The sequence below is a fragment of the Osmerus eperlanus genome, chromosome 14 (assembly GCF_963692335.1).
Source record: "Osmerus eperlanus chromosome 14, fOsmEpe2.1, whole genome shotgun sequence".
In the NCBI taxonomy this organism is placed as follows: domain Eukaryota; kingdom Metazoa; phylum Chordata; class Actinopteri; order Osmeriformes; family Osmeridae; genus Osmerus; species Osmerus eperlanus.
This window is the reverse complement of record NC_085031.1, coordinates 9,718,808-9,734,281: the sequence shown is the minus strand read 5'-3', so window position 1 is coordinate 9,734,281 and position 15,474 is coordinate 9,718,808. Positions and strand designations below refer to the sequence as shown.

Genomic DNA, 15,474 nt, shown 5'->3' with positions numbered 1-15,474 from the left:
TGCTTGTACTGTATGTGTTCAACGCCGTGAGAGGCGTCTCAGCGCCACTTGTTCCATCCTCGGATAAGACACAGATGTGATGCTTCATCTGGCTACCCCTAAGTTACCAGCTGGCAACGTATCGCTATTTGCAGATATGTCTGAGAGAGAAATAAACTAAAATACTCACAAGGAAAGAGAGAAAGAGGGAGTTAGATATAGACTATATCTAACTCTCTTTATATGTCAACACTAATTTCATAATTATGGCTCTGTCTGTACGCCACCACAATGGAATTGAAATGGGACCATCCAGATGCAATTGAATTACAGACTTACTTTCATTTTAAGTCAAGGGGTTTGAACAATAAATATAATATGAAACGTTTAGGAATTGCAACTATTTTATACACAGTACCTTCATTTCATGGACTCAAATGTACATTAATTGGATACATTAACATAATCAAGAATAACATGTTTATTTTTAATACTTTGTCAAGAATCCTTTGCTGGCAATGACTGCTGGAAGTTTGGATCAGATACATCACCAAATGCTGGGTTTCCTGCTTTGTGATGCTTTGCCAATCAACTTGGCTGAATTTGACAGACAGTATGTCCTTATATATTACAAAGTAATTTGTTTGCTTTTGCCCTGGGACATCATCAACAAACACTAGTGACCCAGTGCCATTGGTAATGCATGCCCATGCCATCAGATTGCCTCCATCGGGTTATGCTTTAGATCATGATTGAGTAATTGTCCAATTACTTTCAGTCGCTTGGAAAAAAGGGAGCTGTAATCCCTAAACGCTTACATTTGTCAAATTTAAGACCTGCGACTGCACTCTAAGACCAATATTCACTGTAACTTGAATGTATTTTGATAAACAGCTATAACAGCAAAAGTGTCCCAATTATACAGTATGGGTACATAACTATAAATATTCACTAATCATAGGGCTTAATAACATAACTGTTACCTCATCATCACACTGTTCATCCAAAAGCCTCCTGGAATATTTGAGAACTGGGCCCATAGTACCACTCATTGTGTTATGCTTCTGTGTGTGTGTTGACAGACACTGTGTGTGTGTTGACACTGTGTGTGTGTGTGCGTGTTGACAGACACTCCCAATGGCTGTTGAGAATGAAGAGAACAGAGCACTACAGTGTAGGCTCTGAATAGAATAGTCTTCTATGTGTTTGTGTGTGAGACAGGCTGTGTGTGTGTGTGTGTGTGCGTGTATGTGTGTGTATTTGTATGTGACTTGTACAAAAGACTGCAGTTAGAAAAACAAAATAGTTTTTATTGTCCTCCTCGTTCCTGTCATAAGACTTGATTCTTACAAAGACACAGATGCATGGTTAGACATGAGAAACAGTCTAGGCTGAGATTACAACTAATCTGATCCTGTCTCTGCTGAACACAGGTGGATGAGGCTAGAATAAGTCCCTCCATGTGCAGAAATAAAACTGATACACCTCTCATACACATGCCTCCCTTATACACATAACACAGACATACGAACAACATACACATCTACACACACACACACGCACCCACACACCAACACAAAATGTGTGCCGGTAATAATGTCCAAAATATCGACCAAATGTTCTGTTATAAGCGTGCACATAATCATTTGTAGGACTGCTGAAAAGATGGCCATGTTCAGAACGATGTAACAAAGGTGTCACACACCCTTATGCTGGGACGATGTGAAGGAATATTCGCACTCCAGTGAGAAACATACTCCCTGCAGCAACTTCCTGGTTCCGAGTGCATGTAGTGAAGTGAACAAGTACATACTACAGACCGCAGAGTAGCTGGACCACAAGCTAGCTGATATTTATATGGTGTGATGCCTCTGACATGCACTTAGTTATTGAGTTTTAAATCAATCCAAGCACTGATGATACACTAAGATTCAAAGTCGATATCAACATGTGGTTATATTGTACGTGTGTGTGCATGTGCTGGCATCAGGGGTGTGTGTGTGTGTGTGTGTGTGTGTGTGTGTGTGCTCCTAGTTGTCGTACACTACACGAAGGGGGTGGGGAATGATCTGCAGTGATAAGGAGCTTATGTGAAAACATAATTTCTAGATGAAATGTCCAGCGTATCTACCTCACAGGCTTTCAATTTCTAAATCTTAACTAGTGTTTTCTTACAAACTGGTCAATAGCTCCTATTATGCGTAACACGTAATTAGCATTTTCTTAGCAACAATATTTCAATAGCATATTTTCCAGTAACAAATGTGCCCATTTCACAGCTTTGCAGCTTCACAGTTCTTGGGGCCAGATTCATATAACAATTAAACGTTTTCTCTTCAAATTATTTCTTCACCTAAGAACTGACGAGAAAGTCCATTATCGTTTATCTTTAGTGGGGTGAATGAGTTTGGACTGGGTTTTCTAATGATGTATATATAAATATATATATGCCTGGGTGTACGTGTGCCTTTGTAGTTGAACTAATATTGACGTGTCATAGTATACAAGTATTGGGATTCCTATTAAAAACATTGAAAATCTCAGACTGTTTCCAGCTTTTAAAAACCATACAAATTGAGAAAACGTCAGTCTTTGAGGGGAACTTATCAAAGGATGGAAAGTCCTCAGGGGCATGGACAAGGTGGAGTCGTGCTTCTGAACGCTTCCACAGGCCAGCTGGGACGTTTCAGCGACGTTATGGCGAGCACGTTCAGGACACGAGATATCAGCCAGTCACGTTCAAGACACTTGAAGAAAGTCAACTTCACACAACTTGATGTGTGTGAGTGTGTGTTTGTTTCCACAATGAACTGGAAGTTTATTTTGTAGTTCTGCGGCGGTGTTTAACTGAAAACCGCCGTTCACCCAGGGTTGGTGAGGGTTGCCAAGGACACATGGGATCACCTTCTCTCATTGGCTGCCAGGTCTGGAGGGCCAGGTCAGTGGGTCTGAGGTGGATCCTCATATAGGCTGGTATACCCCCGTGGGTATAAAGTCATAAATAAATATAAATAAATACTCAAGGTTTCACCATGAGACAGAGTCAGAGCATGCTCCATGGCCTCAGACTGACCCCTGCCCTTTCCAGCGCCACGGTGTGGCTGCAGCATCAGTCGATGCGGTTGCCACAGATAGTGAAGCGGTCAATCTCCAGCAGGTCTTTTTTGGGCGTGCGATGCTTTAGCCCCTCCCCTTCAATTCCAGACGCTGCCGCCAGGACCTTTTCATCATCTTCTTCATCGGGTGTGGTCAGGAAGGTGTCTGATTCACTGGTGGGAAGTTTAGGGGCGGGATTCTCTGGCAGGTGGGCGGGCTGAGAGATGATTGACGCGCCTCCCTTTTCTGCTGCTGGCTCACCTGGGGGACGGTTAGTGACTGTTACCACGAATTCGATGCAGCATCGCAGCAGTTTCGCAATGACCACTTGTGGCTAATACAACAGATGCTATCAAGTCAATGGATTTCACAGAACTAAAAGCAGCAAGTCGTTGACAATGTGGACAGTTTTCATTGACATAACTGGGAGAGTGTGACAAAAGAAGAGATGCAGAGCAGAACATGGTTAAGGAGGGAGGGAGGGAAGGAAGGAGGTAGTTAATGAAAGGCAGGGAAGAGCAGATTTAAAAAAAGCACAGAGGAGGCGTATACCTGGACTTGCTTGTGGGAGGGGTTGGGGGTCAGGGGGGAGAGGGGGGCAAGGGGAGGGGGAGGCAGGTACTAGCAGGTCCATGGGGGATACAGGGAGGGGTAGAGCAGTACCCCCCGAACCCAAAGGAGGCAAGGTAGCAGAGGCAGAAGCAGCTTGAGGGAAGAGGCAGAGGTGGAGAGAAAAATCAAAAATTCTACTAATAATGAGAGAAGGTGAAGCTACAGGTATAGGAAAAAATGAATGAGGGATATCAGGAAAATGCACACAAATTGTAAGCGCGTGTGTATATTACACGGTGCCGGGTCCGTGTGTGTGTTACCTTGCGGCGGGGTGGTGTGTGTGTGTTTGGGACGGTGTGCTCGGGAGGAGACGCGGCTGGAGGACGCGGAGGGCGGAGTCTGGAAGAGCTTCTCCTCCATGTTGGCCTGTTTGACAAACGTGCAGGATGTCCCCAGCAGCACGATGCTGTTCAACACCTTCAGAGTGATCATCCTACACACATACAGTGCACACACGTTAACATACAGTGCTCACACGTTAACATACAGTGCACACACGTTAACATACAGTGCACACACGTTAACATATTGTCACCAAACCCCAAACAGAATACCTCCGCTGCAAACTTTTAGAAGATTCATTGTCAAAATCTTTGACAAAAGTCTTATAAGCTTGAGTACAACTGTTCTTTTCCGCACACACACACACACACACACACACACGTACGTACCCCAGATAGAAGAGCAGCACACACATCAGGGACAGCGAGCCCTGGATCTTCACAGAACTGGTCACCACTCGGATCAACTGACAAAAGACAAAACAACCTTACCATGGAATCCACACACATTAAGGTAAACATAGTCATCATTCCAGAGGTGTCGTGTTCTTAGGTTTCCTCAGGTCGATTTCCCCAGTAATATGCAGGTAGCTTAAAGCCACTCAAGAGATGAGGAGGTACTGGCCAACAGCCACTTAGATATGAGGAGGTACTGACCAAAAGGGCGAGAGGCAGGGGGATGAAACCCATTCTTCGGGACACAGTGTCACTGTAGTCCGTGTATGCCTGTCGGAAGAACACAAAGAGTTGAGACAGAAGGTACGCATGCATGTGTGTGTGTGGTGTGTGTAACTTTGTGTGTGTTTGTGTCTCACATTTTTCTGTCGGCTGCTGACGAGGTCAAAGGCAAGGCTAGCTCGATATTCCCCGTACACCTGGGTGACACAGAACAGACATTAAGCAGCCATAATGCCCTATTGAGTAGTTGACATAATATTTGAGTCAACTATACTTGTGCTTCAAAGGCCTAACCAACCCTTTCCCATTTCCTACGAAATCGAAATATCTTTCATCCCATCATCAGGGAGTTGTAGTTTGTGCCTCCGAGCTGAAAGCATCTTTGCACGCTCAAGGAAGGTTCATTTAGAGTTCAACAGAGTAAGGGTTAATGGGTCAATGTTAAGCGTAAAGCCAACATAAGAATCACAAAGTGTGATTTCCCAACTTTGACCACTACATTCTGTAACGGGAGTCAACGATAAGTAATTCCCTAATGGGAATGAGTGGAAGAGGAGAGCAGGGAGAGAGGGATTAAATAAATTGACAGACGAGGTGGAAAGGTGAATTTGGTTTGTGGTAGAGTGCCTGTGGGATTGAGTTTGACACACCTGGGTTAAAGGGTTAATCTCTTCCTGTGGGGGCTGGGAGGGGGGCTAGGGTTCTGTTACCATAGTTACCACCCTGAAGGAGATCAGGGGAGGAGTGGGATAAAGGGGGGACAAAGAGGTGATGAGATAACTGGACAGAAGGCAAGAAGAGGGACAGTATGAGAGGAAGAGGGTCTGAAGACCTCACTGTGTCATCAGTGTCATTGATACCAACTTCAACTTTTCTTATGCTTGCTTTCTCAGGCTACGTTCAACAATAGCTTGAAGAATATAGGTCTTCCAGAGCATACTTGTCAGAGCATACTTGTCGTCTTTCCATTGTGGATTTTTCAATGATTAGCACAAGTGGCTGCCCGGCTAACCAACAAGAAGTAGACAGGTAACACATGTAGGTCAGGAGAATGGGTTATTTTCGTGAAATGAAGGCAAGCCATTCAAGTGTGTCCCCCAGAGAGAGACAGTATTGTGGAAGTTTTATTATGGCAGTATTATTCTCAGTGACAAGAATGATAGGGTCCCCCCAGTAGTGTTAAAGGGGTCAACCTCCCAGTGCGCGCACATACACGCAGAAGCACGCGCATACACGCACACGCACACACACACACACACACACACGTAGTGCCGCCCAGTCATAACTCAGGGCATTGTGGTCTGTACATAATCAGCCTACACGAACTGTCATTTTAAATGACTGTATACTTACAAAGAGTATGAATTAGCCTTCACCCACACGCACAAACTTACATCGGCGGTGATGTCATTGAACTTGGTGATGAACGCATGCTTGACGACGTCCACGGCGACCTCGGAGGCAATCACCATGAGGACATCAGGGAACAACACCCACAGGTGGTCTGGGATCACACACAAGTAACACATCAGCACTATTAATCAATGTGACTTGTAATACCCTCTTCATAAAAGCACAATCATAATTATCATTGATTGACAGATGGATGGATGTAGGGATAGGTATGGTACTCACTGTAATATATAAAAAAGTTCTTACCTGGGTTCCAAGAAAATTGTTCCATGTTCCGTAGACAGACAATCAGTAGGAGTATGTAGTTGGTAAATCTCTCTTTAATATCTACACACACACATACACACACACAATTAGTTGTACAGAACATGTTGTATTAACATAATAATAAAGTAAAGCAGTGGAACTGTTCAGGTTTTGCTCCTTACCACTGTTGGACATCTGGAACAGGTTGTTCTTCTCAAACTTTTTAAAAACACTTCCTTTGATCTCTACAAACTGCAGACACACACACAGCATCAGTCACCAGACAACTTTGCGTGTTTGTGTGAAAATGTAGTGTTCTGTGTACCTTTCTTGACGTGTGTGTTTAAACTTGTCGCGTGTACGCGTGAGCATACTTACATTGTTGGACATCATGATGGTGAGCAGGGACTTGTTGTGTGAGTTGAAGGCCACGTTGAGAGTGGTGGCCTGAACCATGATGAGGATGGCATGAAGGACTGACACACGCTGAGGAAAACTCTGAAGAGAATATAACCCCCCCCCCCACACACACACACACACACACCATCCTCGAAAACGCATAGAGACACACACAAGCTGTCCTCAAACGCACTCACGCACCTCCGTTTGTCCACTCACGCACCTCCGTTTGTCCACTCACGCACCTCCGTTTGTCCACTCACGCACGTGTTCCAGGTAAGGATACAGACGTAGAGCACGGCCATGAGGAAGTGAGGGATGACCCCGATGTGAGCTCGCTTCTTCTCCTTGGGCTCGGTGGCCGTCCAGTAGAGAGCGTCCAGGATGTCCTGGCCAAACGAGGAGAACAGGCGGTCTGCTACCTAGGAGAGGCAGGGAGGGAGGGAGAGGGAGGGAGGGGTCAGTGTGTGTGCGCGTGCGTGGTGGAGCATGTGTGTGTGTGCCTGTGTCGTATGTGCGTGTCAAACCTCCAGCATGTTGTAGATGATGTAGAGCTTGATGACAGACTGTCCCCTGATCAGGTGGTACATCATCGAGTAGTCCACGTAGCTCATCATGGAGTAACACAGCACCATGATGAAGCCCTTCAGCACGTCACACACCTGGGCCGGCTGCAGCAGGCGCGACCCGCTGCACACACACACACGCATCATCCAGAAATACATAAGAGAGAGTGATAGGTTAAATGCAGTAAATAATCTTGTCACGAACCCGTGCTATGGCTGGTCCTTCAGTGAAATTGTACCCCAGACAGACAGTGCCATGCTGCCCCCTGCAGGCAGACGGCGGTATTTCACTCAACCTAATTATCAGTCTGGCTGCAACTTTATTTGTTTGGTCTTGTATTTTGTGCAAGCGTGTACTTATGCATGAATATGTGTGAGTGTGCATGTGTGCATGTGTGTGTTACCCCAGGCCGCAGCAGGGCAGTGTGAGTAGTCTCAGCAGGGCCAGCAGCACCCTGAGGGGCAGGAGGGTGAACACATAGAGGAAGGCATCCAGGCACAGGAAGAAGCCAAAGGTCATCAGCTACACAGACAGAGAAACAATGTCACTTAATTCAGAAGCATTACTTTATTTGTTTTCCAGCATCACCCTAGTTTACCCAGAATTACCTTTTGGAATGTGTGTGTGTTTGAGAGAGAGTGTGTGTGTGTTTGAGAGAGAGAGTGTGTGTGTGTGTGTGTGTGTGTGTGTGTTCGTAAGTTTACCTTCTCCAGCTCTTTGGGGATGCGGAGGCATGTGTAGACCCTTTCTCTGCGCTCTGTGTATTTAGCCTCATTGTGTTCCAGGAAGTAACCTCGTGTCAGCTCGGCACTGATAAACCTGACCAACGACAGGTCTGTAAAGAGATTGAGGAAAGAGAAACAAAGAAAGGGAGGTGGAGAGAGAATATAGTTGTTACTACAGATGTGAAGTGACAAACCAAGCTCTGACTAAGCTTAGACTATGTGATTAAACTCAGTGGTTACTTTTGTAGTCAGGGTGCTAAAGTTAAAGCTAAAAACTATTTTTATCTCGTAAAGTAGCTCAAAAAGTCCTGCACAAGCTGGTTATATTTTCTCATCTTGGCCTCTGACCCTATCCTTTCCCTTTTTTAGTAAGAGACCAAAATGCGAATGTGACCTCAGTCAGGCTGGACAAATATTAGCTGGACTACACTGCTGGGCTGTTGGCTTAACTCAATCACCTGACTGTCCTTAAAGAACCTAGCTATCGCGTGTGCCCGCACACAAACATTTAACCTGGGCAAGTATCCAATGCCATCTGTGCTAGATTCAATTAAAGTTTACGACAGTCTACTCTACACAACTAGCATTCAAGTTATAAATTCATACATATCTTAAGAACAATAAGTGCTTTCTTATGGCCCGTGCATAGCGAGATGCCATGCCTGATAGTGCTTTAACCAACTAGGAAACGGGATCCTTATAAGACAGATGCAGAGTTCAGACGACAACGTATACATTAGATGAAGTAACAAGATAGCTAACAACGTTAGCAGTTTTGCTAGCTAAATCCAGCATCGTCTCGTGAACTAGCTACATACTTCTGAGCTAGCTACTTAGCTAGCCACATTCTGACGAACGTTAGCTAGCTATAAGCAGACGTTACAGTAATACATAAGAGTAAACAGATAGCACATGCAACTAGTGGGATGCCATTGCATGGATTGTTGAGAGCGCGCAGCTGACATCGCAGATGTGGAAAGCATAACAAATGTGTGCCACACTGACAGCTAGCTGGCTGAATTTCACACTGCTGGTCCGGATTCCACTCACCGGACAGGTTGCGTTTCTTGCCCTTTCTGCTACCATTTTTGTCAAAGAACCCCAATGTCTCCGTCACTTCAGAACTCTCCCTCCTCTTCTCGCTCTTAGATGCATGCTTTTCCCTTTCCTTGTCCTCCTTCTCTGTCTCCTTTTCCTCTCCAAGCCCCGATGCAACCGAGTCCGCCATCTTCACCTAAACTCAGCTGTGGTGGTGACGCTAATGTCAGGCATTAGTCTTAAAATGTAGTTACATGGGGTCTCCACAGAGCGGCGTCAGTGTCTTAATTTTCAGGCCTAAGTGTTAATTCTGCTGTAAACCAGTTTTGCCCTGGCCCTGCTTGCAACAATCTGATTAGCCTATGGCTGTGGACCAGACTCTGGCCTCTGGTCTTGCCTTTGCTATAGCCTAGATCCCACCTGAGTTCCTGAAAAGATGGCTATGGATCCCAAGAGCAATATTTCCACTGACTGTCAACGGTTTGGACTGCTTGATTGCTGGTGGACCAAATTAGCTTTTTTAAAGTTACATTTTCCATTTTCAAACCCCAGTATAAATCATGTTGACGTTTAATCTTTTGCCTGGCAAATGCCTTTGTATTTCATGTCTTTGTTAACCTGACCTTTCCTGAGGTCACGCCTCACATCAATGCTGACCTTCGTTGACAACCAACAACGTGACATTTATGACTAAATTGTCTTTCTAAAGGACAATTTAGGCTACGGTACATTACGCCCATTGATTAAAAAAAGAGACGCTCAGAGGATTGAGGAGGACAGGGGGATTGGCTGAGAACCGAAGCGCGCGGGCTGGGCAGGGATTGTGTTTCTCTTGGTAAGAGATCTCTCTGACCGCCATATATTCGGTTTCTGTTCCTGTAACCACACGGCCGCAGCTCGGTAAGCAGCTGTTTTTTGTTTATCCTTTATTGTAAAAACTCCAGTCGCATGGGTCTAACAGGTATAGGCCTATTACGCCGTGGGGATACGTAGGGTGAATGTGTGCAGCCTACACGATTTAAGGAGCGCCATTCTCTCACACACAAACACACCCTGGAGTCTGGGTCGTGTTATAGGGGCAAAATGGTCTCGTGGGCCAACTGGCTGTAAAATGCCTGCGCTGTGGAAGCGGATTACGTTTTCGGTAGCCTCATTACTCTGCATCGCTTCCGTTGCTTTGCTGGTGGTAGCGCTCGCATCGGAACGGTGGGTTACCGGACGGATTTTGTGTAAAACTGGCGTAGACCTTGTAAATGCATCTAACCCTGAGCTTACGCAGTTCACCGGAGACATCTATTACGGGCTCTTCCAGGGCGGGAAGACCCATAGGTGTGGCCTCGGGAGTCGTCGTTCCAAAATTTACAGTAAGTGTAGGCCTATGCCCCTATGGGCATGTGTGTGTGGGTGTGTGTGTGTATGTGCATGCGTTACATCCGTCAGATGACGATAACCAGATCATCTGATTGTATTGAGGTCAATAACTGACGTCAGAGGTCAACCTGTATTAATATAAATCTGTTTTATCGTACAGTTTTCCCTAACCTGGTGCGGACTTTAAACGGTGGTCTTCATGTGATGGTGATTCTGTTTTTGCTGGTTGCTGTTGGTTTCGCCCTGGTCAGTCTGTCCTTCTGCATTTACAATGCCAGGAAGGTTCCTTACCAGAGCATTAAAGGGCCCCGGGGCCTCTACCTCTGGAACTGCATTTCTGGTATGACTCACACCCAAGCACATGTGTAAACACATGCAGAAACACTTGCAGAAACTAAGCTTTCCACCCTCTCCACCCCGCATCATGTACCTCACTCCCCACTCTCTCCTCTTGCTTCCTTTCTCTGCCCCCCTCTACCTTTACGCTCTTCTCCTCTCTCTCTTGCTCTCTCTTTTTGACTGTCCCCCCACACACACATTTCCCTCCCTCTCAACCTCCCTTCCTCCTCCAGCCTTCTTTGCGGCATTAGCTGTGCTGTGCTTCCTGGCTTCCATGAGGTGCTACAGTCTGACAGAACGTGTGGCCAACTACAAGGAATCTCTCTTCACCTTCGCTGTCCTAGACGAGGGCCTGGATTGGTCCTTCTGGCTGGGCATTGGAAGCATCGGCACGCACGCTGCCATCTGTGGCGTGGTTGCCATGAGCAGGATCAAGCTGCCCAAACGACAGAACAAGAAACCAGAGGAGCCCACCATCACTGCCCTCGACCTGCTCTACTGACTATTTCCTGTCAGGGATACAAACAGACACACACACTTAAGCATGTGCAGTACAGGGCTCACACACGAATGCTGTTGTAGCATTGTTGTGTCCTTCCATTAGGAATTGATCAACTGGTCTGATTAACTGTGTGACTGATTTGAGTAGCGCATGGTGTATTCCGGACTTGACACAGTGGACCATAAGGGGTCAGAGGCTGAGCGGTCAGGGAATCGGGCTATTAATCAGAAAGTTGCCGGTTCGATTCCCGGCCATGCTCAATTATGTTGTGTCCTTGGGCAAGGCACTTCACCCTACTTGAATGTCCCTGTAGCCTACTTACTGTAAGTTGCTCTGGATAAGAGCGTCTGCTAAATGTAAATGTAAACATGTAAACCATATTTGTTAAAATGACACTGAATGGGAGGTCCCATTCTGAAATGGTCCCTTTGCATCCCAACTGCAGTACATTTCACACACGACGTATAACTGCAGAATTTCAGTATACATATTTTTTACAATTTTAATACAAAAGCATGGATCTGAAAAACTCAACTGAAGAACTGTATCATTGTCGTCGGCAGATGGCGACAGAGTGCAATTGTAATGTCGTCGCCTGCCACTGACGTGTAGCATGCGACAATTCGAGGACAACCTTCCACACATGTAATTTACGTTAAAACATCCCAGAAGACAGTTCATCCTCAAATAAAAATGCTTTCGTTAAGAAGAGGGGTTTTGTTGGCGGTTCAGAGACAGCATTGCCGGTATTTCTCTGCGTCACAAAACAACTGGAATGCCAGAAAAGTAAGTTTCAAAATGCTTTCAGCTAGGTGTCTACGTAGGCTACGGGCTAGCTAAGGTTGACTGACTGCAGATTGCCTTCCTTTAATGGCCAGCAAAGGTTTGTGTCGTGATGTGTGTGAGAGAGAAAGCAGAGAGCCCGTTGTAAATGCAAATAATTCTGTTCATTACTGACAGTGAAAGAAGAGTGAACTGACACAAATCCGCTGTCTACAAACAAGTTCATCCTAACCAGTGCTATGTTTGCCTTGACAGGGTTTGGTATTGGGCGTGTATGATGAAGGAAAAGAGGGTAGCACCTTCCAGCTGACAGAGGCAACTGCAGCCTTTGACCGTGCCCTGTCTGGCAAACTCACCGAGATGCTGAAAATGTGACCCATAAACATACTTATGTTTGGATACACATCCAAAAAGACATAAATATTCCAGATACATGTATCCCCGTTGTTTGGTTGACGTAAGCCCTTTTCATGTATCTGCAGATCTGGGCCACCACTAAAGAAGGGCAAAAACAGGATATTCTACGGTGTCCACGAGGTAACCATGAGATAAGACAGATATCCAGATGCTACAGCCAGCAAATGTATTGCTGTGTTATTTATTGTGTGGCTGTGTGCGACCACTGCAGGATTTTCCGTGTGTAGCGGTGGTGGGTTTGGGTAAGAACAACGCAGGTGTGTGTGGAACGGAATACTGGGACACATGCAAAGAGAACATCAGAGCAGCAGTGTCAGGTAAGACACACCTGCTCATGCGTCACAGGTCTCCAGCTGATATAGCCATGTTTCTGTGTGTGTACACATACATATTTTTGTGGGCATGGGTATGTTTTGGAAATGTTTTCATAGGTGTGTGTCCACGTGAATTGCTTGTGGTTTATTTTATTTACGTGGGTGATGGCAGCTGGTTGCAGGCTGCTCCAGGACCTTGAGGTGAGCCATGCGGAGGTGGATGGGTGTGGTGATGCCCAGTCGGCTGCAGAAGGTGCTGTGCTTGGACTGTTCCACTATGATGACCTCAAGACCAAGAAAAAACCCAGAGTCACCACGCAACCACACAGGAGGTAGACGCGCACAGAAAACCATCAGAGCTGAGTTTGGTTGACACCCAATCTGACACACACATATATTGATGCACGCACACGTTTAGCTCAATGGTATGTGGACAATTACACTGTCACACACTTGCGCACTAACGTGTGTGTTCCTCCCAGTGCAGACGTGGCAGGGTGGGAGAAGGGAATCCTATATGGTGAAGGCCAGAATCTGGCCCGTCTACTCATGGAGGCTCCAGCTAATTACATCACCCCTACCGTGTTCGCAGACACCATCGAGCAGAAACTGTCACCCTACGCTGACAGAGTCACTGTCCACAAGAGGTAGGAGTGTGTGCGAATGTATACTGAATGAATACCACCTTTTTTAGCTACTGTAAAGGATTTGTTGTCATTTGTCAAAGCTTTGTATGTGAAATATGTTTGTGTGTATACTGCATTGACACAGGCTTTTCAGCTACTGTAACAAATTGCATATTCTTTCAATCTGTGTGTGTTCAGGCCTCAGGGATGGATAGAAGAGCAGAAAATGGGGGCATTCCTGAGTGTGTCCAAAGGCTCGGAGGAGCCCCCTGTCTTCTTGGAGCTGCACTATAACGGCTGCCCTGACCACACACACACCCCACTGCTGCTGGTTGGCAAGGGGATCACATTCGACAGGTAAACACGCACACCTCCCTTGCAGCGTAGACACTTACCTCATCAAGGATTTGGCCATGGATATCCTTCTCTCCCTTTTACGGACTCTCCCCCTCTCTCTTTCTGCTTTTCGTCCTGTCTCTCTTGCCAATTGTCTTTTATCTACACCCCCCCCCTCTCTCTCTTTCTATTTATCTCCATAGTGGTGGTATTTCTCTCAAGCCCTCTTCTGGTATGGATGCCATGAGAGCTGATATGGGAGGAGCTGCTACTGTGTGTGCCTCCATTGTCACAGCAGCGGCTCTCAAGCTGCCAATCAACATCATTGGTGAGGCTGCTGGCTGGTGAACTGGGTGGTCGTTACAGATGGAATGTGTTGTTTTGGATTTATGTTACTCACAAAACAGTGTGTGCGTAATAAACGTCACACACCAAACTTTTGTCTTCTGTCCTCACCCTTTCCCCTCTATTGTCGTTTGTCTTTCACTCTGGTGTTTCTCCCTCTCTTCTTTCTTTTCCTCTCTCTATTCCTTCCTCCCTTTGCCCTTCTCTCTCTCTCTTCATTAGGCCTGGCCCCTCTTTGTGAGAACATGCCCAGTGGGAAGGCCAACAAGCCAGGTGATGTGGTCAGGGCCAAGAATGAAAAGACAATTCAAGTGGACAACACCGATGCTGAGGGCAGACTGATTCTGGCTGACGCACTCTGTTACGCTCACAGCTTCAACCCACGGGCAATCGTCAACGCTGCCACACTAACTGGTAGGCTTGCATAGGCTGATGATGCTAAGTTCATAAATGTGTTTATAAAGGTTGATGATGCTAAGCTAATTTACATAAAAGGTTAAAAGCTGATCTAATAGATATGTTTGTAAAATCAAACAATACTGAGCTATAGATATGTTTCTCTTCCTCTGTCAGGGGCAATGGATGTTGCTTTGGGTTCAGCAGCAACAGGAGTGTTTACAAACTCTGATTGGCTCTGGAATGAACTCCACAAGGTACACACACACACACACACACACACACAAAAACATTTAAGGGCTGACATCTGATGCTAATCTGAGTCAATGTTGAGTAACAAGCCCACTCTGTTGATGTGTGTGGTGATGTCTGTTTCCAGGCCAGTGTGGTGACAGGGGACAGAGTATGGAGGATGCCCCTGTTCCAACACTACACCCGACAGGTGACTGACAGCCAGCTGGCTGACCTCAACAACGTTGGGAAGTATAGTCGGTAAGCTCATGAGTCATGGCAGCTCATGTTGAACTCCAAGTGTTTGTGTTTGCTAAGTGCTTACGGTGTGAGTATTGGTGGAACCTGTGTCATGTGTGTATGTGTCTAGGTCTGGTGGAGCCTGCACAGCGGCTGCGTTTCTGAAAGAATTTGTGACGTCGCCTCATTGGGCACATCTGGACATTGCTGGGGTGATGAGCAATAAGGACGAGGTTCCCTACCTAAGGAAAGGAATGTCAGGACGGCCCACTCGGACATTGGTGGAATTTGCTGCCAGGCTGGCTAACCAATCATGACACACACTCACATTGAGAGAGGTGCATGCAAACAATGATTCAAAGCATAAGTAGCTCTCATAAACAGGGGCAAAGATTTTGAGATTTGTGTCAACTGTAGAGAAGTATTTCTTAAAGAACACTTTGTATTGTATATTTGATTAAAATACAACTGAGTCGATCTGTGCAGGCCCTTTATCACAACTTTTTCAACAATACATAAATTGTGTTTGAGCAGAGCACT

The 15,474-nt window shown here is 46.0% G+C and overlaps 3 protein-coding genes across 3 annotated transcripts; 2 read left to right on the top strand and 1 right to left on the bottom strand.

The window, feature by feature from the left end:
- Positions 1-1,263: 1,263 nt before the first annotated feature.
- Positions 1,264-9,240, bottom strand: tapt1b (transmembrane anterior posterior transformation 1b). Its single transcript, XM_062477330.1, has 14 exons — positions 9,047-9,240; positions 7,976-8,106; positions 7,675-7,793; positions 7,232-7,394; positions 6,991-7,126; positions 6,684-6,781; positions 6,488-6,557; positions 6,306-6,386; positions 6,041-6,150; positions 4,784-4,843; positions 4,626-4,694; positions 4,359-4,435; positions 3,948-4,120; positions 1,264-3,336 (listed from the first exon to the last, which is right to left on the bottom strand). Exons 1-14 carry the CDS (start codon positions 9,222-9,224, stop codon positions 3,089-3,091), a joined length of 1,713 nt encoding a protein of 570 aa, XP_062333314.1. The 5' UTR covers positions 9,225-9,240; the 3' UTR covers positions 1,264-3,088.
- Positions 9,241-9,915: 675 nt separating this feature from the next.
- Positions 9,916-11,442, top strand: clrn2 (clarin 2). Its single transcript, XM_062477382.1, has 3 exons — positions 9,916-10,398; positions 10,566-10,745; positions 10,978-11,442. The coding sequence occupies exons 1-3, from the start codon at positions 10,146-10,148 to the stop codon at positions 11,244-11,246; spliced, it is 702 nt and encodes a 233-aa protein (XP_062333366.1). The 5' UTR covers positions 9,916-10,145; the 3' UTR covers positions 11,247-11,442.
- A 370-nt stretch (positions 11,443-11,812) lies between these two features.
- Positions 11,813-15,411, top strand: lap3 (leucine aminopeptidase 3). Its single transcript, XM_062477343.1, has 12 exons — positions 11,813-12,032; positions 12,285-12,400; positions 12,512-12,566; positions 12,658-12,763; positions 12,933-13,092; positions 13,243-13,407; positions 13,585-13,743; positions 13,926-14,050; positions 14,290-14,481; positions 14,641-14,720; positions 14,843-14,955; positions 15,065-15,411. The coding sequence occupies exons 1-12, from the start codon at positions 11,940-11,942 to the stop codon at positions 15,249-15,251; spliced, it is 1,551 nt and encodes a 516-aa protein (XP_062333327.1). The 5' UTR covers positions 11,813-11,939; the 3' UTR covers positions 15,252-15,411.
- Positions 15,412-15,474: the final 63 nt, after the last annotated feature.

Bases quoted from the DNA above. Each gene is read 5' to 3' on its own strand.
- clrn2 (XM_062477382.1), top strand. From the start codon at position 10,146: ATGCCTGCGCTGTGGAAGCGGATTACGTTTTCGGTAGCCTCATTACTC. The intron at 10,399-10,565 runs GTAAGTGTAGGC...TTTATCGTACAG, and splicing joins TCGTCGTTCCAAAATTTACA to TTTTCCCTAACCTGGTGCGG. The intron at 10,746-10,977 runs GTATGACTCACA...TTCCTCCTCCAG, and splicing joins CCTCTGGAACTGCATTTCTG to CCTTCTTTGCGGCATTAGCT.
- lap3 (XM_062477343.1), top strand. From the start codon at position 11,940: ATGCTTTCGTTAAGAAGAGGGGTTTTGTTGGCGGTTCAGAGACAGCAT. The intron at 12,033-12,284 runs GTAAGTTTCAAA...TTGCCTTGACAG, and splicing joins ACAACTGGAATGCCAGAAAA to GGTTTGGTATTGGGCGTGTA. The intron at 13,744-13,925 runs GTAAACACGCAC...TTATCTCCATAG, and splicing joins AAGGGGATCACATTCGACAG to TGGTGGTATTTCTCTCAAGC.
- tapt1b (XM_062477330.1), bottom strand. From the start codon at position 9,224: ATGGCGGACTCGGTTGCATCGGGGCTTGGAGAGGAAAAGGAGACAGAG. The intron at 6,151-6,305 runs GTAAGAACTTTT...GTGTGATCCCAG, and splicing joins ACAATTTTCTTGGAACCCAG to ACCACCTGTGGGTGTTGTTC. The intron at 4,844-6,040 runs GTAAGTTTGTGC...TGTGTCACCCAG, and splicing joins TCAATGACATCACCGCCGAT to GTGTACGGGGAATATCGAGC.